Source organism: Cucurbita moschata, unplaced genomic scaffold (assembly GCF_002738365.1).
Source record: "Cucurbita moschata cultivar Rifu unplaced genomic scaffold, Cmos_1.0 Cmo_Scf00007, whole genome shotgun sequence".
Classification (NCBI taxonomy): domain Eukaryota; kingdom Viridiplantae; phylum Streptophyta; class Magnoliopsida; order Cucurbitales; family Cucurbitaceae; genus Cucurbita; species Cucurbita moschata.
In genome coordinates, this window is record NW_019268523.1 from 4,771,964 (window position 1) to 4,798,746 (window position 26,783).

Below are 26,783 nucleotides of genomic sequence, written 5' to 3' on the forward strand. Positions count from 1 at the left end.
CAAAATTAAATCCTTCCATTTATAAAAATAGTCTGAAATTTTGTTATTATATAGAATTAACTCAACTTTTTCTGTTTTTTTTTTTCACCTGCTCAAGAAAAGACAGCCTAAGAAAAGTGGAATCCATTTGTTCGTGTCCTTCTCTCCCTTCAGAGAGAGACAGAGAGAGACAGAGAGAGATGTATTGTGTGATTCTATATAAATTGAGCCATTTCTTTGCTTTTTCTTCACAACCCATTAGGCCATTTTCCTTGGATTCTCTTCTTAATTAAGCTCAGTGGTGGTTCAACAATGGGGGAAGCTGCTGATTTCACACACTCAAAGAAGCACAGCCTTCTTCTTCACGAGCATGAGGAGAAGCACTTTATGTCCAGTGATGTTGTTCGCGACATCATTATGGGTGTCTCCGATGGCCTCACCGTCCCCTTTGCCCTCGCAGCGGGACTTTCCGGTGCCGATGTTACCTCCAGCATCATCCTCATCGCCGGAATTGCTGAAGTTGCTGCCGGAGCTATCTCCATGGGACTTGGCGGGTACAGTACTATGACACCCTTAATTAAAACTACTTCCTTATTTTTCCTCTTTATTTCATTTTAGTTCTTGTTTTAAAAACTGGTTTGGGAAGTAGATTCAAAGATTATACAGCCTTGATTTTTAAAATAAAAGGGTAATTAAATAAATAAAACCTTTAGTGGGTCCCACAAAATGCACATATTTTTCTCCCTCCATTGAAATTAACTTATAGGTTAATTATCGAAATTAGTTAAATAATAATAGTTTAAATATCAAAAAAGACATATTTTTCAACTTGAATATTTAAATACCAATCAACTTGAATATTTAAAATTATATATACTAAAATAAAACCAAACTCAAAAGTAAAAAAACATCGTTAAATATTTTTTTGAAAGCGTACGAAATCTAATGAAGGTTTATTGAAATGAAATGAAGATATCTGGCAGCTAAGAGTGAAGCGGATCATTACACGAGAGAATTGAAGAGGGAAGAAGAAGAGGTGATTGCAGCTCCAGACATAGGTAATTTGGGGTTATTAGTTTAATTCCTTAGTTAATTAATTAATTAAATGGATTAATAATAGGTAATTGTAATTTAATTATTTCAGAGGCTGCTGAGGTGGCAGATATATTGTCACAGTATGGGGTTGAAGCCCATGAGTATGGGCCTGTTGTTGCTGCTCTTAGAAGGAACCCCCAAGCATGGGTTGATTTCATGATGAAGTAAACTTTATTTATTTATTTTATTTTTGAAATATATCTTTTTTTTTTTTTTTTAAAGGATTATGTAAAATAATTAGGAAATTTTGATGCGTGCAGATTTGAGTTGGGGTTGGAAAAGCCAGACCCAAAGAGGGCAGTAATAAGTGCCTTAACAATAGCTATGTCTTACATAATGGGAGGGTTGGTGCCCTTATCGCCTTACATGCTGTTCCCTTCGCCTGCAGAAGCTGTGATTGCTTCGGTGATCGTTACTATATTAGCATTGCTTGTCTTTGGCTTTGCCAAGGGCTATTTCACCGGCAATCGTCCCATAATGAGTGCTCTACAAACTGCCTTAATCGGAGCCATTGCGTCCGCCGCTGCTTTCCTTATTGCAAAGGCTTTTCGTACCTAATTTAGAATCATTTCTCAATTAAGCTATTACAATATGACTGTCACTGCGTCGTCGTTCTCGAATTGTAGTTGCTTCTAATAATTTCTCTCCACCTCGAAATAATTAGCTGTATAAATGCACTTCCCATGTTTAATTAGGATTGTTTGTAAAAATTTTCCATGCATTTTGTTCTTGCTCTCCCTCTTAGGGCTTGTTTGAATTAAATGCATTTTATTTTATATATTCTTTATATATATATATATATATATATAAACGGTTTAAAATTAAACAATATGAGTTAATAATAAGTTCGAATCTATATTGAACACTATTATTGACCCTTGACTAGCTACCACTAGGAGTTAGCATCATCCACGGTGGAGTGAGGTTGTGGTTACTAATAGCAACGTGTTAGTTCGAGAGATTTGATAAGAATTATCTAAGGGTATTTTGGTCATTTTCATATTTATGAAAGTTTGAGTGGAATTCAAATGAGAAGTCTTGGATGAAATTATAGTTGCAACCATAAAGATGTGTGTCAATCAATGACTAGACAACAATAATTAAGCTAATAAAGTGATTACAAACATGTACGAGAAACTCTATGCTAAAATAAAGTGTACCTAGTTAATAAGTTTTTCAACGATCAAACGTGTTGAGTAGACCAGTCATAATCTCGAGAAGGGTTTAATTAACTTGTTTGACTTAGGGAATGAGATTTAGTATTTTTAGTATTTTTCATATTCTACAAAATTACTAATACTAATTTTAAAATGGAACAAAACTGAAAGTAAATAATATTTTAATAAAAAAAATTAAATAAGCCCGAATTAGAAAACCAATTGTTAGAAAAACAACCAGACCGGACTGAATTGAAATTTATATAAGCCCGAAAAATATATAAAATATTAAAATTTTCTATTAAGAAGAAAATGATAGAAGGAATAAAGAATTGTTTTGAAAAACAAAGGGCATAAACTTTTTTGTAAACGTTTTCCCACTCCCATTTTATTCTTCTTATTTTCTTTTAAAATCCGATTCCAAACACAATGAAAGCAGGTAAGAAGAAGAGCAAAACGTACCAAAATGGCTGACCTAGATCGAACCAGAAACCAACTGCCTCTCATCCAGCAGCACAAAGAGAAGCATTTCACCGCCGGTGAGATCGTCCGCGACATTATCATCGGCGTCTCCGATGGCCTCACCGTCCCCTTCGCTCTCGCCGCCGGTCTATCCGGCGCCAATGCTTCCTCTTCCATCGTTCTCACTGCCGGAATCGCAGAGGTAGCCGCTGGCGCCATCTCCATGGGACTCGGCGGGTACGGATCTCTCCGAACCTTAATAATCTAATTTCTGTTCGTTTTCCTTATTGATTGTTCGATTTCTGGGGAAATAGCGATTCCTAGGGCAGTCGTTTTGTGTTCCTTCAATCCAATCGAGATCTGAAACAGATTCTATGGAGTAATTTGAGGAAATTGATCGGAATTTCGTGTGCTTTGTTGAATTTTGAATTTGATTTGGTAGTGTCTGAACAATTGAGCAGATACCTAGCGGCGAAAAGCGAGGCGGATCAGTACAAGAAGGAGCTGAGGAGGGAAGAAGAGGAAATCGTCTTAGTTCCTGATACTGGTTCGGTTCTTCTTCCATTATTACATTTTTCGCTTTCACATTCGGCTCAGATTAAAAGCCCTTTTTCAAAATAAAAAAATAGAATCTAATGGGCCAATAGAGTTGGGCCCTCATAAACTCATGGCCCATATTTTTAGTTGGGCTTATGTGGTTGGACATTTTTTTAATCTACTTTATAGCTAAAATTATTAAAAAAAAAAACATTAAAATATAAAGTACTTATCTCGCCTATCTTTTTTTATAACCATTTTAGTTTTTATTTTTAGTTTTTACTAGTAAATATTTCAACTTTTAGACAAATTTCAAAAATTAAAAAACAAAATTCTAAGAGTATTACTCTTTCTTTATTTTTCAAAATTAGGTTAAATTTTAAAAAAGTTTCTAAATAAAATAGAAACTAAAACTTAATTTTAAAAAATTAATTAAATTAATAATTATAAGTGAGTTTTAGTGTTAACTGAGAATTTGCGCTCCAACCGCTCAAGCCCAAAAGTCCACCACTTTGGGCTTTTTCTGTTCGGGCTTTCTCTCTAAGTTTGTAAAATTCTTTCATTCTACACCTTATAAAGAATTATCTGTTCCTCTATTCAATCGATTAACCTTTTAACGATGTTTTAATACTTTAATCATTTGAGGTGTTTCTAATTTGGCATAATAAATTGTTAATTATACATAAATGGGAATTGAAAATATAATTTTGTTAGAAGAAATTCAAAGCTCTTAAAAATGAGGATGGAAAATAGGTTTAAATGGGGAGTTTTTGTAATGCAGAAGCAGCCGAAGTGGCAGAGATTTTGAGTCAATATGGAATAGACGAATATGGACCCGTTGTTAATTCTCTCAGAAAAAATCCTCAAGCTTGGCTTGATTTCATGATGAGGTATGTATGATGTTTCAGTGATTAATTTGGAAATATATAGTTATGATTAAATCATAATTATGGTAAATTAAATAAGGGTCAGTTTGGTAATGGTTTAATTTGGAAGTAGGTTTGAGCTGGGATTGGAAAAGCCAGAGCCAAAAAGAGCCATACAGAGTGCCCTAACCATTGCCATCTCCTACATCTTAGGAGGCTTAATCCCTTTAATTCCTTACATGTTTTTCCCAAAAGCTTCCGAGGCTGTTGTTGCATCCGTTGTCTTAACTTTGGTGGCACTCTTGGTTTTTGGCTATGCCAAGGGTTACTTTACCGACAATAAACCCGTCATGAGCGCTGTCCAAACCGCCTTCATCGGAGCCATAGCATCAGCGGCCGCTTTCGGTATGGCCAAGCTTGTCCAACCGCGTCAACCTTAAGGCTTGTTTATATTAGATTATTAAAATACTTTATAAGCATGGTGTATGCGTAAATAATGAAATAAAACTTTGTATGTGTCATCCATTCAAAATAATTCTCATAGATGACAATTTGAAGTCAGACAAGAAATGTGTTAAAATGATTAGAGATTGACTTTTGATATAATAAAAATTCTTGATTTTCAAGTTAGTTTTGAGTATCGAGGTTTACTCATATGGGTCATTTAAAGAGGTTTATTATTATTATTATTATTATTATTATTATTATTATTATTATTATTATTTTATTATTTTGTTGGTTCTCTCGGCTTCCCCTTTAAATATCCAGATTAAACAAACAAACTCAAATGGCGTTGAAGTATTACTCAATTTTTTAATAGAAATATCTAAATTTATTAAATACAAGAGAAAAGGTTTAAGAATTTAATAGATACAAATATAATTTTTTTTAAACGTCTACCATATTGCCCAAATATCTGATACTTATAATAAACAATTTTTTTAATTAGAGTGTAAATTTAAAAATCCAGGTGTAAACTAATTTATCTAGGGACGGAATTAAAATTATATTTTCTACATCAATTATATAGATTTAATTAAAATATCATTCACCGTCATTCTAATAAGTTTGAACACAATTTTTATCAGTAATTATGAATATACCATAGAGATAGAAAATGGATTAAAATTTAAATGGACAGCAAATTCTAATTCGAGATTATTGATTGGCTATATTTATTAACATTTAAATGAATTGTTAGAAGATAAATTGTGCTAAAGATTTCTTAAAATTCTCTTAAACTATAATTTTAAATTAGATTCTAGGGAAGAGATAAAATGAATTTAAATCAAATTAAGAATCAAATGGAATTAGGAAATTAACGTTATAAATAGCTAAGTACACCTCAACCATCTTCAAGTTATTTCAATTTCTTCTACTCTCAGCTTTCCAGCTTCGTTTTTCTTAGCCTTTCATCTTTGTTTGGACTTCAAAATTTGTGCGATTAAGACATGGGAATGACCAAAAGAGTTGAAAGTTTGGGAATGGAGATTAGAATCCCTGATCTAAGCCAAATTTACATACCTAAACGAAGGAGGGGATCTTCGGGTGGGGGAAGGAAAGAAAAAATAAAAACCGAAACTGATCCGTGTGTGTTGGAGGCGGCATCTACTTTGATGGACTTCACCAAGACTGTTCCTAACGTTGAAAGGGAAAAAAGGAGGAACACTCGCAAAAGGAAGACGCCTACAAGCAGTGCGCCTACGAGGAGGAAGATGGTTAAGAAAACCGAGTACCCATCCATTCCGGAGATGTCGGACGAGATGAGAGAGCGAATTGTGGGGATGGGTGGAGGAGAAATTCATTTAGTAATTCAAAAACAAGTTCAACACACGGATATAAGCAAAAATCATGGCCGATTGTCCCTGCCAATAAATAAACTACGTTTTGATTTTACGACAGAGGAGGAGAGAAGATTGCTGGACGAACACGAAAACAAAAATAAGAAGGGGATGGACGTGTTAATTATAGATGATGTCGGTAGAGAAAGGAGTATATGCTTGAAGAGGTGGAAAATAGGAAGCAGTGATACGTATTGCTTGATGACGCAGTGGAATGCGTTCGTGCAAGCCATTGGATTGAAAGCAGGAGAACACATACAACTTTGGAGCTTCCGGAAAGATGAGGCTCAACTTTGCTTGGTTTTGGTTAAATTAGGGAGTTGTTAGAAAAATTTTGATGTAACAAAATATTTGAAAGAGAAGAAGAGCAAATGGGAAAGAATTGAAAACAACTGATGTTTTCTTTTTATTTTATGTTTTATTTTTAATTTAATGCTAATTGTAAGAAAAAGGAATTAAAATACTAGAGGTTGAAGTTGAAATAACTATTGGTTTTTGTCCCATAAATATAAGTACCCATTAATCTTAATTTGTTTTCTAAGTTCTACCGATTTAGCATACAAATTTTACTCTAAATTATAAAAATTATCTTTAAATTTTGGTCTAAAAACTTTATTTTATAATTAATTTAAAAATAATTCAATATTCTAAAAATCTTCATTTATAAAATGTACCTTTTTTTTCTTTTGTTTTAATTCATTGTCCTCAGAATCATGACACAAATTATAAAATCTAAACATATTAAGGTTCCCATTTAACTAGTAAGGAAGAAGTTTGTTAAAATGACAGACTCAAAAAAACATGCTTCATCTCCGCTTCCTCTACTTCAATGTCTCTAATTTCTATGTTGTCCAGACCACCCCTCCTCCCGGATCTCCCCTAAATCGGACATCTTCTCCTCCATCAACTCTTCCATTATCGACGTCGTTTGGTGCGTGCCGTCATTGTGAATTCCAACGTTTATTTGTCATGAGTCACTTGAAGAAAAAAAAAATGATGAAAAATGGGGTGGGTATATAAAAGAAAGATCAAGTAAGTCTCTCATTGGATCCTTATTCCTTTAGATTACCTCACACTTTTCTCTACGCTTTAAGTCTTTTGATAGGCTTCAAACTTTCTCGTGGTTCTCTTGTCTAACTCTTACCCCTTGGAGTCTAGGTAGATTACTCAAATCTTTTTGTATTGGCATAGGTAACTTGTTTTGCCTAGGTAGTGAATGACCGACATTATTGGTTGAGTCACAACCTAATCATATATTATACGACAATTTAGTTTCTCTCTCTAAACATTATTGATAAGGTTAACCGTAAACCCTTCCACATGTCAACTATTAAGTTTACATGCGTGGTCCCTCACTCTTCCTCGAGATGGGTTTACATCCTCACTCTTTCTCACTATTAAGTTTACCTATGTTTCATATATATATTGTAGTAACGGTTACTTTCGGTAAGGATAAGTTGAAGAGAGATAATGGTGGGAAAAGGACGAAAGGTTAGTGGAGAAAAATGAGTAAAAATTGTTTTTTTGTTTCTTATTATTACTATTATTATATATAATTATTTTTATTTGTTTATTTATTTCATTATTTATTTATTGGACTATTACATTATATACCTCTAAAAGAAATTTTCGTCCCCAAAAGTGTTTTAATCTTAGAATAATTTGGGTATTTATTCGAAGGGTTATTTGTTAAGTCTTGAAGTACAACTAAAGAAAAATTCTTAACAAGTATACCTTAATCCATATGAGTTATAAACATTTATTTGCATGCATAGAACTTTCTCAAGCCTATTACTTGGTATTCATAAAATTTTTGATTTTTTACCACGTGTTTTGGAGGATAGTTATGTATTTTAAATCTTAATTCATACTCCAAAATTTTTATAATTTCTTAAAATCTTTCATATTTATCCTTAATATCATAAAGAAGTCTCATATAATTTTCCTATAGTATTTTGAGTCTTCTAGGGTCTTGAAAACGTCATAGAATTTTTATAAGGGTCTTTTGGTCATTTACCCCACCAAATCTTGGTTTAATTCTTCAACATATTCCAATGGCCTTATAACGTTGTGTAATCACCATGACATAAGGCTACTCATCAAATTTCATGTCATGTAGATGTCACTTTGGTCATAAACTAGTGGTACATAATTATAGGGGCATTTTAGTCATTTTACACATATACTTGGTTTAGCCCGTTATCATAACCTAATGGTCACCAAATTTTGTACATAACATTATCATGTCATATTGAGCCTTCTTCTAAAATTTCATGGGTAATATAATTCATCTAAGGTTTGTAGCTAAGACGCTTCATTGAAATAAATGTTCATGTGTACAATAACGTTGGCAAACTTGCTCAAACTAAATAGTTCCTCACCTATTTTTTGTCTTTTTTACTATGATTCCATCTACGGGATCCGAATTCTCTAAACTTAGCTAAAGGTTCACCAATTGACCTTTTTGTCCATACATCCTCACAATCTCATTTTAAAATACCAATCTCCTCCTACACTAAAATGGTTGATAAAACTCCAAAATGACATTTTCTTTTGAACCAATTTTTTTTTTTTTTTCTCCCATCATTAAAGAAAGACAAAAAAATTTTAGGAGAAAAACATTCTCAGAATTTCTCTTAAGATTTGAACCCATAGATGATGATAGAACTAGAATAGATATTTTCTGTTACCTACTCACACGCGCACATATCTTTGCTTCTCGATTAATCTCTGATTCTAATCTTCCTCCCCAATAAGATATTACAGTGCTGGTATAGACCGAAATTTCGTTATAGTCTAATTTTGACCGGTAATAGATATTGGGGTTTTGCAATATTTGACTTATCACAATTCTGCATAGTCTATTTACTATAGAAGTTCCGAATTCATTAGAGGAATATTTTCAATTAAAATTGTTCGTTCTCTATATTTTTAATAATGAAAAAGAATAAAAAAAGAATTTTTTTCCTTTCTTCATTATTGTCTGTATTTGTATTGTTTGTAAGTATCCACTTGATTTGGTTCACTATTAATTTCTCATCTTTGTAGATGAATTAAATATACAAATTTGTCTATTTTCCCCTACAAAATCAAGAAATTTGTAATACTTCTCTTTTGGCTACCTACCCCAATTCTAGTAAATTTTTGAAGTCAAAATCATGACATGAAACTCGTTAAAAACTCCACCTTAACCCAATTTAAATTGAATGCACTAATATATCATATGGATCTACAAATGACTTACCATATTTGACTTGTGGTCAAGTTAGAGTTTGAGAATTTGGTAACTTTCATTGGAGACATTGTCAAATAGGCTTTTCTCTTAATATTCCTTATCTAGTATAGCCCAAAACTAATGTTCCTGTAACCATAACTGAAAGGCATCACAACCCTTTCAACCCCTTTGTGATATCAAGAATGGGCTTAAAAAAATTCTCTTCTAAAAATTGGTATTATATAAGCATGGTAGATATCCTCAAATGCTATAAAATTTGGGATGAAAATCAAACTTAAAATAACAGTCTTGAAACTTTAACTACGGTAATACGTTTTAACTAGGTTGACATTGTTAGAAAAAATTGATCGGTAATTTTATACAACAATTTGTTTATGTTGAGCTTTCTGAGTACATTCGTGTACTCTAAGGAGGATTATCACAAAACTTGTAGTTGAGTTAGAGACAATGTCCCACTCTAACTCTGGTGTATCCCCCACCCAAGTTCATCTTAAATCATGGTTTCTTAAATTTAAGGTATCTTCACAATCTCATATAGTAGTCCCTCTCCATATACCTCTAAAATTTTGACTATGATAGTAATGCCTCATCCAAATGGTTGCTCGATACTTTTAAATCACCTCACAACTTCTATAATTACGGTTGTATTATTATTATTTTTTATTATTTTCAACTTTAATTAAGGCAGGAAAGTTTTCTACCTCTCATACTTCCAAAGCTCAGCTTCCATTAAAGACACTTATGTCATTCACCAATCAATTTAAGTATACACGTTTTAAACTTATGATCTTAACTCAATTTTGATATTCGAGACGTCTAACTGAAGCATATGACATTCCTTAACAAAATTATTTCCACGCATACACTAACATTTAACAGCTTACTAAAACTATAGCTACCCATTCACAGTACCGACCTCAATAAATCTAAACATCATCAATACAATAATTTACCTTCACATTCCATGCAAAGTAAAATATAACATATTCTACATTATAATAAATATAGAATTAAGCTAACAATAATGACCAAGCAATAACAACATACACAATCAACAACATTTTATTTTCTTATCTTATGCAAGTCATACCTGACCGAGACGGGGCATCGACGATGGGACCATGAAACATGTGAAGCCTACATTGTAGGCTAGTCTACAAGATCTGTAACTTGGCTATGTACCAACTATAACGACCCTAAATTTTACCTATTTAATCTCAGGTCATTACTATACTTTAAATGCGTATTTACCTTAAATGGGCTTTATCATAAGTGCGACATAAGTTTGCCTTTTATTACCTCGTGAACAACAAATACAAGGGAAAGAAAGAAAAAAGAACAACACTAAAATAAATGTCTTATACTACCCTGTGATTTATTATGCGATTACAATTCAATCTATACCCACCTATACTAATGATGCAAACGGGAATTCAACCTAAACTAACATATACTATGAATTCAAATGAAATTCAACCTGTACTAACCTATACTACGAAGTGGAAAGCAACTATCCTATGCATGTGCCACGATCCCGGGATGTGCGATGCCGCCGTCGATCTCACATGGGTGCCTTGCCTTTATCTGAAAAATATAGTAGCACGAACTTGAGTATTTCTAGAATACTCAGTAAGTGACCCCATATCGGGGTTATGCAACAAGAACATGCAAAATGCTATGACGGGACCTATCGGTCTATTCTTTTCCTACGATACTTATTCTAATTGGACAACTTGGATGTGTACCATATACTCTACACACAGCCCATACGTGCGAGTATGGGCTCACCAGTCAGTTCGCACACACCGCATGGGTTCCTTTTCATTATCCTTTAATACAACCCCGATAGCATTAAGTACATATCATATCATTTTTCATATCATTTTTCATATCATTTTTCATATCGTTTCAAATATCGTTCATCATTCATATCATATCGTTTCTCATTCTTCCATTCTCAAATCATACATAATTCTAACGGGGTTATATTTCATGTCATTCATATCATGCTGTATACACACAATTTAAGAGCCCTAACATAACGTTCTATGCTTTTAACATAACATTTCATCATATACACATCATACCATGACATACTGCATCACAATGTATCATATCATAAACAAGTAATAACGTAAACACTACATAGTCATATCATTCTCTAACTTATCATAGCCTTAACGTTCTTATACCTATCATAGACATATCATTACGTGAACGTACCTTGGTCATATCAACACAAGAACTTAACCTAACGCTATCGTTCTATCAATCTATCACAAACCTATCCTTTTCTACCCGTAACCTAACCGTATTCTTCCATCAATCTCTCTTATCCATATCACTCCGGTATGTAACCTAACCTTAACGTTTTGTGAACGTATTTTACTCCTATCGTTACATTTCGTTTTGTGCATACTTCTTGTATCATATTTCAAATATATCATTGAACACATTGTACAGTAACTATTATCATACAATTCACATATTATAATATATACATAACATATAGGAAGCATATAGATCCGCAGACAATTCACACATATTAATATATATGACACATGCAGAACCACAAGGCACGTATCAACATCAAAATATAACCATGCCGATAGTAAGGTCACTTACCTGACTAGCTTAAGTCGTTGTCACGAATATATCTTTAATTAAAGTTCGATTTCGTCCTTTGAAATCCGAGTCAACTTATATGAGCCCATGACGTTAGTTTCAGGTTTGAACTCTACAACATTATTTCTCTAATTTACCTTGGTCGATTGTTAAAAGTCTAAAATATTATATATATATATATATATATATATATAATTATATTTTTAAGAAAGTAATACAACTATTTCAAGTTATTATGGGCTTTATTACTCTTTGTATTTACCTTTTCCCCTATATTAAGTTTGTGGTTTTTAATTCCCAAATTTTTTTTTATCTGTTTCCTTTTAATTTGTTCTCATGCATTCCAAATTTCTAGTGATCTCTATTTCCAAATCTTTCCTTATCTCAGTGTTTCTTGTTCATAAGTTTTCTTGTCTGTCTTTAATCTATTCATTTGACTAGAATTAGTATAAATGATTGACATTTAGTTTCTAACTCATCAGGGTGATAATTCAATGAAGATCTAACTATAATTGGTTGTGATTTCATTAGATCTATCTTCCACTTAAAATCTCAGGTGAATGTCAATTGGGTAAATGTCATTCTTGTGACAATTATTGTTTTTCTTTTTCCTTTGTCAGTAATTGTTACCTTATGGCGTAAGAATGAGTTGAGGAGAGATAAGTGTGGAAAGGGATGAGAGGTTAGGGGAGAAAGATTGTTTTTTTTTTTAAAACTTTAAATTAATTTATTTATTATTATTATGACTTTAACAATTAGTTTGGTTTGTTTATTTGTTTATTTATTTTTGTGCTATTACAAAAATTCACTTAGTGGTTCAAAAACAACTTCAAGATATAGACGTAAGCAATAACCACGACCTCTTGTCCATGCCTGCATATAAACTCTTTTCGATTTTACTATTAAACTCCTTTTTTATTTTACTACAGAGGAGGAGAGGAAGTTGTTGAGTGAACAAGAAAATAAGGATAAGAAAGGAATGAAGTTAGTGATAATAATCATCTTAGTCGAGAGAGTAGCATAATAATGTGTACTGGTTGATGGCATAGTGAAATTCATTGGTGGAAGCGTCTGCCCTCATAGTTGTAGACCACATCCAACTTTGTAGCTTTGGGAGAGATGATGAATTTGAGGCTTCCCGTCTTTGCTTACTGTTGTTAAGTTAGAAAGTTACTAAATTTTGTTTAAGTTTTAAGCCCTAATTCTTATCAAACTTAACAATTGGTCCAGTAATAAGTATTTTTTTTAGCTGAATTCAAATTCTTTTTCTTTATGTTTATAAGGGTGTAATCCATTTATCCATAAATTAGGCAATCAAGGGAGGAACAAACAATGATATTAATAAAACTTCAATTTAAAATTACAGTTAACTAAAAAACGTTTTAAATATATGTTTTTATAGTATACTAATTAATCTAACTTCCTTTACTCTATTTTTACTCTGGTTTCTCAATATTTTACCATTTATTATTATTATTATCAAATCATCATTACTTGTATTTGATTTTTAAAATAAACATGTATAGTTTATTATTCAATTTCATATTCATACTAATTAGTATCATAAAAAATAAAAAAAATTAAAAAAAAACTCTTAAAATTAAGACATATTGATAATATATGAAAAATTAAATTAAAATTTAATAGTTTATATAGAATTAAATTTTTGATAATTAGTATTGCACATAATAAAAAAAAAATTAAAAAGTTTTGACAGATTAATTATATATACTCCGTCAGTCTATACATTATTAACTTTATCGAATAAGATTGGGTTATTTATATAATTTCATTTGATATGGAAAGAAATTAAACGATTTAAGTTTTAAATTTTTTGTTATGCAGTGTCACCAACGTTAACTAAATACAACTCTAAAATGACATTTATATCATTCTGTAATTTTCAATTAAAAAAATAATGAGACAAATGAATAATCACAAGTCCATTTTTTAGTTTTGAAGACGAAAGCCTTTTAGATTGAAAAAAAAATGTAATAATTGTTATTATGTATATATGAGTACATACTAATTTTTTCCCTTCTGAGAGGTTAATTATTACTAATTTTTTCCCTTCTTATTGGAACTCTGAAGTTACTCAATTGGTTGAAATAATATAATAAATATGGAATATATGGTTATCTAAACTTTAAATTTTGTACTAACAAAATTTCCACACAATAATAAATTTTTAGTATATAATTATTTCCGGACAATAATAATTTTTTAATATACTTTTTAATTATATATTTTAATTTTATGTGTAATAACAACTTTCTTAAAATTTATACAAATAAAACTTTTTTTAAATGCCTCTAGTACAATTCAAAATGTATCATAAACAATTTTGTAGTATAAAAATTGAAAAGTTTAGTGTAAACTAAATTATATATACATATATGAAGGGAATGAAAATGATATTTTCAATTTAATTCAAATATAATTTTAATAAGTTTCAATACATAATTTTTTATCAGAGATTACAAATTTACACGGGGAGAGATGAAAAACCAAAAAAAGGAAAATAATAAGAAGAAGAAGAAGAAGAAGAAGAACTAGCTGCTTCCTATCTTAAAATTTTCCTAATAGACATTTCAAGAGTGAGTGATAAAAGGAATTTAAATCAAAATTTCCTTAACTAGATTTTAGGAAGTTAGTGATAAAAGGAATTCAAATCAAATAGAAATAGGAAATTAGATTTTGCAAGAGAATTGGGAGATTAGAGTCTTACAAATGAGAACTCATCACTCCAATTTCTTCTACAAACACCAATTCATATCTTTTTGAATTTAGGAGTACATGTGATTAAGAGTTGAAAAGGTAGAGAATGGAGGTTAGTATTCCAGATTTAAACCAAATTTACATACCCAAAAGAAGACGGGGATCTTGCTCCATCCAGAGGAGAGAACAAATAAAGGAAGATACCGAACCTGCGTTGCAAGCTGCTTCCATTCTGATATACCTGTCGAAGGCTGTTTCTGATATTGAAGAAAAAATTAGCAACACCCGTAAGAGGAAGACGCCCCCAACCAAAGCACCTGTGAGGAAGAAGATGCTCAAGAAAACAGAGTATCCATCGACCCCTGAGATGTCGGCAGGGCTGAGAGAGCGAATAGTGGAGATGGGTGGGAGCCAAATTCAGTTAGTGGTTCAAAAACAACTCCAACATACCGATGTAAGCAAGAACCATGGCCGCTTGTCCCTCCCCATAAATAAACTCCGTTTCGATTTTACGACAGAGGAGGAGAGGAGATTTCTAAACGAACATGACAACAAAAACAAGAGAGGGATGAACGTGGTGATAGTAGATGATGTTGGTGGAGAAAGTAATATATGCTTGAAGAAGTGGAAAATAGGAAGCAGTGATACGTACTGCTTGATGACGCAGTGGAATGCGTTGGTGGAAGCCACTGGATTGAGAGCCGGAGACCACATCCAACTGTGGAGCTTCCGGAAAGATGAGGCTCAACTCTGCTTGGCTTTGGTTAAATTAGGAAATTGGTAATGGAAATTTGTGGGTTTTAGTTAATCTTTGAGAAAGAAGAGAAGAAGAGAAAATGAGGGATTTGGAGTTGGAGATACGATTGAAGGACATAAACATGCATAAAACAAGGTGACGGCTGCGGCAGAGAAGAGACGACCAACAGCCGATGACTATGATTTTTTTTTTTTTTGTTTTGTTTTGTTGTTAGTTTCCAATAGAAACTGTGTCATAAAAGTAATTAAAATCCTATGAGCATTAGGTTTCCGGACATCGGAACAACTATTGTTTTTTAACGTAATCTCAGCTATTTTATTGTTCTTTTTTTTTTCTTATAAATTTTAGAATCATTTTAATTATTATTTAATAAATTTTGATGGAACGGAAAGTAGCATGAGTAATATAAAATTTATTGAATGTATTAAAGTACCCAAAAATATATATATTTACGTATCCAAATGAAAATTGGTGTGAATATACGAACAATAATAATGTAACTTAAATCTTATATACCAATTACAAAACAAAAATTTTGTTTTCAAGTTCAATAATTGCTAACTAGAAAATTAGACTACCAAGTATTGAGTGTATAGGAGTTTAAATAAAGTATTATAACTCAATTTTAGAAGCTTGGAATTTTGAACTGAAACAAAAGTAAATATAATAAAAGTTCAATTTTGCACAATTAAAAAAATCGAAGTCTAATTATAAACCGGTGTTTTCAAGTTTATTACAAACCACGAATAGATTTGAGGTACGATTTTAAACAAAAATATAAAGGATGCAAAATAGACATACAAGATTGACGTCCTGAGACGATCCCACTATGTAATTGCACAGATCTCGAATACTCTTTTACGTCAACTAGTGGTTACGAGTCACTTGAAAAAAAGATGAAAAATGGGACAAGTATAAAAAATATTCCGTAAGCATACTACTTGTAGACTTTCATTGCATTTTTATCCCAATAGAAAATGCTAACTTTTCTCTCTGCTCTAGGAAGTTCATGTCTAATCCTATAGCTATCTAACTATTTAAATCTCTAGGAAGGTCTCAAAGTTTCGAGTGGTTCTCTCGTCTGACTCTTACCCTTAAAGTCTAGGTAAATTACTCAATTTTTCTGTACTTAGACTTAGATAACTTGTTTTACCTAGATAGTGAATGACCAACATCCTTGGTTGAAGCGCAACTTCATCATATATTATACAACAATTTAGTTTCTCTCTCTAAACATTATTGGGTACGGTTAACTAGAGACCCTTTCTATGGGCTTATCACTTGGTGGGGGGTATTCAGATCTAACCTAGGTCGTTGATAACGTTATTGGAGATATCGGAGTGGAAAGGGTGACAAAGACTTTAGTGATACTATTCACACTATTAGTGGTCTTGCTAGCGACTTAGATTCTTAGGATGTTTAAAGTGACTTAAAATGTGGACTTTTTTATACTAACTCCTTAATTTATTTGGGTCTAGGAGCACTAGGGTCTAAACTCCTTATCGTCACTCACGATTTTAAAGTATTCGATCTACGGAAGGCATTCTGACCTAGGTCATCATTTAACAGGCAAACTCTAACACTCTAATCTATGCAACTACGTCACAATAAATCACATGAATCTACCTGAATCTATCCTACATTTTCATGTACACTTGATTAGGGAAATAATTTTATCAATCACCAAAAGCACGATATACATTATCTAAACAATCAACCAAGGGAGAGGAGAACAAATTACAGCATCTCATCATCTTTTCTAGCCTAGTGAAATGCATCATACAATCGCATCAAGGTGGCATTCTCATAATTTTCCTTTACCATATGATGCATTCTTATCCAAAATTGCCCTCATAAATTCATAATCATGCATATTTTAACCACCTAAGTAAAAGTATGTTCATATGCTAGCATTTTCTACCGATCCCTATAAATATTACTTAAAGAAGTCCAATCGAGCAATCCAAAAAAATTAATTTCATTCAATTTTGTGAACTATGAAAAAATAAAATGCATTCAAAGTAGACAATTCTTAGTTCTGACTGTTATTGGACCTTAATTGAAAACATATCTTTCAAGCATTTTCTCTCTTGACTTTCTTGACATGATTTGTCCAAAATAATCTCCTAAACTATAAGAACAATTTTCATAAGTATTCTATCACTTAAACGCTCAAATATATGAAAAAATGGTATTGTGTATACGTAACCGCTTTCAGTATGGTGTATACGTAAATAATAAAGTACAACTTAATGTTTCATATGCACTCAAAATAATTCTCATAGATGAATCGATCGTTAAAATTATTAGAGATTGAATTTCGATGTAATAATTATTTTTAATTTTTTTAGAACAAATATGAACTTAGTTAAGAAGAGTATATGCACACAATGGTATTATTTGCTTATGTTAGCTATTTTAAGATGATTATTATTACTCTTTTTCGTTCTTTTAATCTTGCACTTTGAAATGTTGCTTAATTTGTCATTGTAAAGATCTAAAATTCAGTACTAGAAATTTCGAGTAAATAACCTTCTTGAATAGGTGCAAACATCAAACTCTATTGTATAAATATAATATAATATTGTACAAATTTTAACTAAATTTCTACCCATTTTAATTTTATGTCTAAAATATCTCTTAATAAATTATTAATTTTTTAATTTTATATCTAATAAATTATATTTTTATTCCACCTTCTAAAAATTTACAAATTTATTAAATCCAAAGGGAAGGTTAACATAACTTAAATGTTTCTTCGGTTCCTAATAAACGTTAAATGTAAACTAATTTATGTGCGTATTTATATAAATGAAATTAAAATTATATTTTCCACGTAAATGGAATATATTTAATTAAAATATCATTAATAATAAATCTAATAAATTTGAACACAAAAATAATAAGAACAAGGCCAGAAATAGTGGGGGGCCGAGATAAAAATTTGGTTAAGATAAATGAAGCAAAGATTCTAATAGGAGATTATACATTTAAATGAATTTGTTAGAAGATAAATTATGCAATTCCTTGAAATTCTCCTAAACTAGATTTTAGGAAAAGAGATAAAATGAATTTAAATTAAATTAAGAATCAAACGGAATTAGGAAATTAACGTTATAAATAACTAAGTACACCTCAACCATCTTCAAGTTATTTCAATTTCTTCCTGCTCTCAGCATTCCATCTTCGTCTTTCTTTCATCTTCTCTTGGACTTCAAAATTTGTGCAATTAAGATATGGGAATGAGCAAAAGAGTTGAAAGTTTGAGAATGGAGATTAGAATTCCTGATCTAAGCCAAATTTACATACCTAAAAGAAGAAGGGGATCTTCGGGTCGGGGAAGGAAGGAACAAATAAAAGCCGAAACTGATCCGTGTGTGTTGGAGGCTGCATCTACTTTGATGGACTTCGCCAAGACTGTTCCTAATGTTGAAACGGAAAAAGGTAGGAACACTCGCAAAAGGAAGACACCGACCAGCAGCGCGCCGCCTACGAGGAGGAAGATGGTTAAGAAAACGGAGTACCCATCCATTCCAGAGATGTCTGACGGGATGAGAGAGCGAATTGTGGAAATGGGTGGGAGGGAAATTCATTTAGTAATTCAAAAACAAGTTCAACATACCGACATAAGCAAGAATCATGGCCGATTGTCTCTACCAATAAATAAACTCCGTTTCGATTTTACGACAGAGGAAGAGAAGGAATTGCTGAATGAACATGAAAACAAAACCAAGAAGGGGATGAACGTGGTGATAATAGATGATGTTGGGAGAGAAAGTAGTATATGCTTGAAGAGGTGGAAAATAGGAAGCAGTAGTGATACGTACTGCTTGATGACGCAGTGGAATACGTGGGTGGAAGAGACAGCATTGCAAGCCGGAGAACATATACAACTGTGGAGCTTCCGTAAGGATGAGGCTCAACTTTGTTTAGCTTTCGTTAAATTAGGAAGCTGTTAGAAAATTTTGATGTAAAAGCATGGGATAGCATTACATTAATGTGGGATTTGGAGTTGGGCTATGATAGAAGGACATAAACATACATTTTTTTTTTTTTTTTTTTAAGTTTGAGGGCTGACTCTATTTATTTCATAAATTTGCCTTTTTCCTTTTGTTTCAATTCATTGTCTCACAAATTATAAAATCTAAAACCTTATCAACTTTCAAATTTAATTAGTAATATACAATTTTATTAAAATACCGTATTCAAAAAGCATCCTACTTAGAAAAAATAAGATGAAAAATGAGGTGAGTATAAAAGAAATACTTAGTATACAATCTTCTTGTAGTCTCTCATTGCAATGTTCCGGAAACCTCTGGTAATTTCCATTTACGATTATGGTACCTAGTTGCCGTGACACATTACTCAAATCGACCTAAAGTTAGCTCGACAATACTACTCTTACGTGCTTATCGCTTGGTAGGGATGATCCGATCTAACTCGTTTTCTTTAAAGAAATCTAACATCCACTCTCTTTCGTTTGGTTTGGTTTGTTTTTTTTTTTCTTTCTTTACAAACTCATTGAATAGTGATGGGGATGAAAAGACTTGTTTTACACCTTTCTAAGGTTGAATTTCACCCTTTTTTTTTTCATGAATTTATTTTATATTTTTATCAAGTTTTTTGAATTTTTCCTTTTCTTCTCTCAAAATTTAACCTCTGAAATCTTCAATAAAAGAATTTAAAAGAAAACAAATAAATATTTTTGAGTGTCACACTAACTCCTAATATGATTTTCTAATTTTGAATTCATATTTTCAAATGGATTTTCTAAAAAACAATTCCAATTTATCATATAAATTTATTAAAAGATAAATATAGATTCTGAATTCTACAACAGTTAAAAATGCCTTATCCACATAATTATCTTGGTTTATTTTTATTAAATCTAATTCCCTATCTCCATTCATTTTAATTTTATTGATTTTAATTAAATCTTTTATGATTATTTTTTTTATAAGAAAATCTTTTATGATTATAAAAAAATATTTTCTTGGAAAGTTATATAAATTTAAATAGTTGTTTAAAGAAATTTTAATATATAACAGGCGAATAATTACAACCATGCGTCAATGAGTTGGGAGAGAGAGGGATTTGAAGGAAGATAATAAATATTGGATTGAAGTGTAATTTTGTTAAGATTTAAATGCAAGATAGTGGTCGTTAATTGGTTGTGTTTTTCATTATTAGAACCATAGCATTTTATGGAAACAAATGGGAAGAGATAGCGCCTAGCGGAAGGACACCAGTCATCCCTATTTTCTTCCATTTTCAGGTGTTTGCAGGCTGTTAGTCGAGGTGGAGGAGCATACGAGAGATGTGCGATCACGGAGAGGTTATTTTAGAGCGTCAGTCCATTTTTAAATTTCGGAGTCCATTTGTATATTCTTTTATATTTGTATTTTCTTGTAATATTTGAAACAATAAATCTTTTTTTCTTTCTATTTTGATCTTTATTGGATATTTTTTTATATGTTTATTTTATTATTATTATTATTTTTTTTTTTTTTTTTTTGTTTCGCCTGTCTAGTTGCAGTCCGAGTTTCAGTACCTTCAAAATCTAATCGTGATAATCATTCTGAGCAATTTCTATGCAGGATGATTGGCAAAAAAAAATAAAAATGCTATGAACAACATGCAGACTATTTCCTACACTTTTCTCTAAGAAATCTAACATACCTTTTTTTTTTTTTTTTCCTTCCAAACCTGTTTAATTTGGAAGTAGGTTTGAGCTGAGATTAAAAAAAGTCAGAACCTAACCGTTGTCATCTCCTACATCTTAGGAGACTTAAGTCCTTACATATTTTTTCCAAAAGCTTTCGAAGATGTGGTTGCATGTGTTATTTTAATTTTGGTGGCACTCTTGGCTTTGGCTATGCCAAAGATTACTTCATTGTCAATAAACACGTTATGAGTGCTATCCAAACTGCCTTCATCGGAGCCATAGCATTAGGCTTTCCATATGGCCAAGCTTGTCCAATCCCGTCAATCCGAAAACTTGCTTATATTGTATTATCAAAATAATTTACAAGTATTGTATACACTTAAATAATGAAGTACAACATATGAAATTTTGTGTGTCATATGCACTCAAAATATTTCTCACATTTGATATCACATCGAGCTTGGTGAGATTAGAAAAATAAAGAAGATAAAATCGAAGACTTGGGAGGATACCCTCTCATTTCCTCTGACCATTATCACAAAATGTTGTATCTTATTCATCTTTATCCATAAAAACATAAGCATAATTTTGTGTTTGGTGTAAATTTCAATTCCAATCAAGACTCTTTCAACTCTATGCTGCACTCACTCATTTTGAGAAAAATAGAATAGAATCACACAAATATGAACCGAGTTGGTAATTTTCTTAGAAAAAATCACCAACCTTGACTTGCTTTCTTGATAAGGTATGTTTCTTGATAAGGTATGTTTGATGTTTCTCCAATTAATTTATAAATATTCAATTCAAGTAAGAAACGATATATAATTATGATTAAATCATGAGTATTGTACATTAAATAAGGGTAGATTTGATAATGGTTTAATTTGGAAGTAGGTTTCAGCTAGAATTGGAAAAGCCAAAGGCAAAAAGAGCCATACAAACTCCCGTGACCATTGTCATCTCTTACATTTTAGGCTTAATCTCGTTGGTTCCTTACATGTTTTTCTCAAAAGTCTCTGAGGTTCTGATTGAATTGATTGTCTTATCTTTGGTGGTATTCTTGATTATTCACTACGCCAATGGTTACTTCACTGTCAATAAATCTGTCATGAGCGCAGTTCAAATCACCATCATCGGAGTCATAACATCAACTGCCGCTTTTAATTTGGTCAAGCTTGTCGAACCGCGTCAACCCTAAAACTTGATTACATTATGTTATAAAAATAATTTACAAGTATGGTATACATGTCAATAATAAAGTAGTACTTATGAAACTTTCAAAATAAGATTGATTGAATAATGATCATTAAAAAATAGGTTAAAATCATTAGAAAATGAATTTTGATGTAACAAAAATCTTAATGTTTAAATTGTTTTTTAGAACAAATATGAATTTCAGTAAAATAAGTATATACAACGGCATTCTTGTAACTAAATTTCTAAACTATAATCATTTTCATTTTTTTTTATAAATTTTATATCTAACAAATTATATTTTTATTCAACCTTCTTAAAATTTATAACTTTATTAAATACAAGATTGAAGCTAATAATTTAATAGACCCAAATATAACTTTATTTAAATGTCTCCTTACTTTAGTATCGACCATATTAAATTAATGTTTCATGCTCGTAATAAATACCTTTCTTAATTAAATGTAAACTAATTTATCTACGTACATATATAAACGAAATGAAAATTATATTTTCTACACAAATTGTATATATTTAATTAAAATATCACTAACAATAATTTTAATAAATTTGAACACAAAAATAATAACAAAAGCTGTTTGTGTAGCCGGAGATAAAAGATTCTGATCATTGGTGGGGTATATTTATTAATATTTAAATGAATTGTTAGAAGATAAATTGTACCAAAGATTCCTTAAAATTTTACTCAACTAGATTTTAGGGAAGAGATAAAACGAATTTAAATCCAAGAATCAAATCTAAATGAAATGTTATGAATAACTAATTACACATTAACTCTCTTACCTCATTTCAATTTTTTCTTCTCTCACCTTTTCATCCTAGTTTTTCTCATGTTTCATTTTTTTTGTTTTGACTCCAAAATTTATACGATTAAGATATGGAATGAGCAAAACAGTTAAAGGGTTGGGAATGGAGATCAGTGTTCTAGACTTAAATCTACAAACCTAAGAGAAGAAGAGGATCTTGTGGTGGCGAAAGGAACGAACAAATAAGCCGAAACTGTAAGTAGCCTGTTGGAGGCTGCATTGATTCTGGTGGACCAAGCCAAAGTTGTTTTTAATATTGAAAAGGAAAAAAAGTAGGAACACTCACAAAAGTAAGACGCGTACAAGCAGTGCGCCTGCGAAGAGGAAGATGGTCAAGAAAACCGAGTTTAGCAATCCGACGCTTTAGTCCACTCAGCCATCTCTCCAAATTGAAAAATGATAATTACTTATACATAGTATAAAAAATAGAAAAATGAAGGGTTTAATAAAGTCCTTTTTATCTCTTTATCTCTCTTTATTTTTATCTACCCTTTAATTACATAGATATATAATTATATCGATATATATAATTATTTAGATAATCTATGGATATAGATAAAATCGATAAATACTTATCAATTCTATTGAAATAAATTAGATAAAGCAAGGGTTTAAAGAAGAGATATCTAATATATAAATAATACCAATATATTAAAGTTGCTAAAAATATATATTTCTAAATTAAAAAAATAGAGTACCTCTCTTATTTTATTTCATCCAAAAGTCCTTGTCATTTTATTTCCCCCGCCTATCCTGGTCAGTATCTAACTGAGGCTTTTTTTTTTTTTTTTTCTGTCAATAAATACGTTTTGATTTTACAGAAGTAGAAATTATTGAATGAACAGGAAAACAAAAACAAGAAAGGATGGACGTGTTGATTAGATATGTTGGTAGAGAAAGCAATATATGCTTGAAGAAGTGGAAAATAGGAAGCAGTGATACGTACTACTTGATATCAGAGTGGAATGCGTTGGTGGAAGAGACTACAGCAGTAGAACACATCCAACTGTGTAGCCTCCACGAGGCTTGACTTTGCTTGGCTTTGGTTAAATTAGGAAGGGTTGATAATATTGATGTTTGAAAGAGAGGAGAAGGATTTGGAGTTAGGAGTATCGCAAGGACAAAAAGGCAGCCAAGAGGAGAGCATAGATGATGATTTTTTTTTTTTTTTCTGGTTTTCTTTTCTAAATTTTAAATATTGTCTTGGATGTTGATAATTTTTAAAAGATATTCTTTCAAGTATATATGATAAATTCACAAAAGTGATTGATTTATTATATGATAAATTCACAAAAGTGATTGATTTATTATTTTTTATTATTATTATTTTCTTACTGTGAAGACGTTGGTCTCCAGATTTGAATTTTTTTTTTTTTTTTTTCTCTTCTTTCTTTTTGTAAAAATAAATGTTGAAAGAGATAATTGGTTTCTGTGTTTCATTTTTTTTCATCTTGTTTGATTGGAACAGAGTAATAACTACTACTTCTTTGATTTGAATTCATATTTTCAATAAAAAAAAAAATTTGTATATGTTTTACTTTGGAATATTTGGATTCAAATAACTCATGTTTTTAGATAAAAATTCTTTTCTAAACTCTAAACTTTCGTATATAAAAAATTATTGTATTTTCAATTTTTCAATTTTGAATTCATATGTTATGTTGAATAGAGTTTTTAATTTTGAAATTGAGTTTTGAATTCATATTTTCAATAAAAAAAAAATTTAATTCAAATTATCATAGAAATTTAAAATAAATAAATAAATAAATAAATAAATATGAACGTTTTAAATTTATACTCTAATCTAATAGAGATAAAATTGTATGAGAGGAGTTAAAATTAAAAATAGATGATCCACAGCCCCTAATTTTCTTAATCTAAGATAAGAATGCAGACTAAACCAACTCAAATTAAGAGTTGGGTTGGTCATTTTTTCAAAATTCCAATGGATTGGTTTTGATTTTAGGTTTATAATACAAAAATATTGGGTTGAACAAACTAAATAAAACTTATAAAATATTCCTGCTAAAAAAAATTTGAGTGTATTCACCTGTTTGTAAAAGTGGTAATTCATTATTTGTATAGTTTTTTTAAACTAATCATTTTTAAATAAAACTTATACATTCGGATAGAAGCAGTCGCACACAATACACCAACATGTCGACGATACACATACCTGACGCACGCAACACACATACATGTCACACAGAATACCCCTGCATGTCGCACCTCGTTACCATACATGCCGCACAATGTTAGAAGAACGAAGCTGAGAGAGGGGTTTGTCTTCCATTCCTTCCCATGGCCTTAGGCCCTTGCCTTGTCCGGGCGGGGGTGGATGCATGGTAATTTCCCATGCATGACCCACATGGGTGACTGTGGGCCCACCAGGCGAGCTCGCGAGCGAACTCCCTGGGCCTGGCTTGGTCGGGTATGTATGACATACAATACCGGACGCCACGGACAAAGGAGGGCCTGCATGATATTGTGGCGAACACAATATCGCATATACGCATCCATACCATCAGTAGCATAACGGGGGAGTGCCAGTACATAACCATAGCGTGCATGAGGTCCTTAAGGTTTACCTCCATGGCATTATACATATAACGCTCCATCCCCTCGCCGCATTACATAACATAATCGGGTCCGCATTAAGCAAGCATATCATAGCATAACCGGGTCCACATTGAGCAAACATAACATAACATACCAGTCATCTCATTCATGGTATGTGGGGTTCTCATTACAATCATGACATGTCAATCAAGCTCATCATACATACAGGGCAACCAACCGTGTCACAACATCGTATTCACAAACATGGCATACATAGCAATTCACTGTAAGAATCACATACACAATCATAGCATGCATAGCATTTCACGACAAGAAACATCTAGCCTAGCATACAGCAACAACATATGGTGCATGCAAGGACCACAGGGCATGCACCAACATACATACATAACTAACGCCACAGTAAGGTTACTTACCTCCTTGGCCTTGACCGAAGTCGCCCACAATGCTAACTCCAGCGCCTAACTACCTCCTTAGATGGTTGAAACGAGGGTGGAAATGGCTCTGGAAGGGTCGAAAACCTAGGAATTGGTATACTATTCGGATGTCGAGCCGCCAAGCCGCACTTAGCCGAGCCGGAGGTTCGCGAAGCCGCCGGTGGAGCAGAAACTGATGGCTGCGACGAACACCGTCGGCGCAGGGTTTCTGGAGCGCCTCCAGTTTGGGGCCACAAAGGGGACGAGGCTCCGGGGTGGTGTCCGAACGCGGGCTGCACGCTGGCTGAGACGTCTCGCTGAATGCCGGGGGTCGACCCACGCCTGCACTGCGTCTTCCTCGTCCAAAAGTCCCAACGGTCCAAATCGCAGGGCTTGGCTACTGTCGCCGGTGGATGCGTCGTCGTTCGTCCGTTCTCCGGTGGCGCGTCGGCTTCCTCCTGCTTCCAACCACACTAGCGCTCCCTTCTCCCCAAAGGAGGCGGCCACTCCTAGGGTTTACGGGAGCCTGAGTGGATCCCGCCGAAATCTCGTGATTTTCGGCGCGCCCCCCTTCTTTCTTTTTTTTTCTTTCTCTTTCCTCTCTCCTCTCTCCTCAGAAGGTGTATCGTTACATTATGTGTATAGTTTTTTTAAACTAATCATTTTTATTATTTTAAATAAAAAAAATAAAATAAGCAACACTCACAGATGTAACAAGTCACCAACCAATACATTGCAAGAATAAGATGCACAAGCAAAGCGAGTATCAGTCGATTTCTAAGATGTAAGCGAAGTTGAGAGAGCGAATCGTGGATATGGATGGGAACGA

The 26,783-nt window shown here is 32.2% G+C and overlaps 5 protein-coding genes across 5 annotated transcripts; all 5 read left to right on the plus strand.

The window, feature by feature from the left end:
• The first annotated feature begins 205 nt into the window (after positions 1 to 205).
• Positions 206 to 1,805, plus strand: LOC111444911 (vacuolar iron transporter 1.1-like). The gene is made up of 4 exons (XM_023083041.1): positions 206 to 533; positions 952 to 1,037; positions 1,124 to 1,238; positions 1,335 to 1,805. The coding sequence occupies exons 1-4, from the start codon at positions 292 to 294 to the stop codon at positions 1,630 to 1,632; spliced, it is 741 nt and encodes a 246-aa protein (XP_022938809.1). The 5' UTR covers positions 206 to 291; the 3' UTR covers positions 1,633 to 1,805.
• Positions 1,806 to 2,381: 576 nt separating this feature from the next.
• LOC111444912 (vacuolar iron transporter 1-like) lies at positions 2,382 to 4,708 on the plus strand. Its single transcript, XM_023083043.1, has 4 exons — positions 2,382 to 2,930; positions 3,155 to 3,240; positions 4,012 to 4,120; positions 4,230 to 4,708. Exons 1-4 carry the CDS (start codon positions 2,698 to 2,700, stop codon positions 4,534 to 4,536), a joined length of 735 nt encoding a protein of 244 aa, XP_022938811.1. The 5' UTR covers positions 2,382 to 2,697; the 3' UTR covers positions 4,537 to 4,708.
• Positions 4,709 to 5,547: 839 nt separating this feature from the next.
• Positions 5,548 to 6,264, plus strand: LOC111445161 (B3 domain-containing protein At2g31420-like). The gene has a single exon (XM_023083397.1). The coding sequence runs from the start codon at positions 5,548 to 5,550 to the stop codon at positions 6,262 to 6,264; it is 717 nt and encodes a 238-aa protein (XP_022939165.1).
• Positions 6,265 to 14,621: 8,357 nt separating this feature from the next.
• LOC111445162 (B3 domain-containing protein At2g31420-like) lies at positions 14,622 to 15,299 on the plus strand. The gene has a single exon (XM_023083399.1). The coding sequence runs from the start codon at positions 14,622 to 14,624 to the stop codon at positions 15,297 to 15,299; it is 678 nt and encodes a 225-aa protein (XP_022939167.1).
• Positions 15,300 to 18,508: 3,209 nt separating this feature from the next.
• LOC111445163 (putative B3 domain-containing protein At3g24850) lies at positions 18,509 to 19,231 on the plus strand. The gene has a single exon (XM_023083400.1). The coding sequence runs from the start codon at positions 18,509 to 18,511 to the stop codon at positions 19,229 to 19,231; it is 723 nt and encodes a 240-aa protein (XP_022939168.1).
• The last annotated feature ends 7,552 nt before the right edge of the window (positions 19,232 to 26,783 follow it).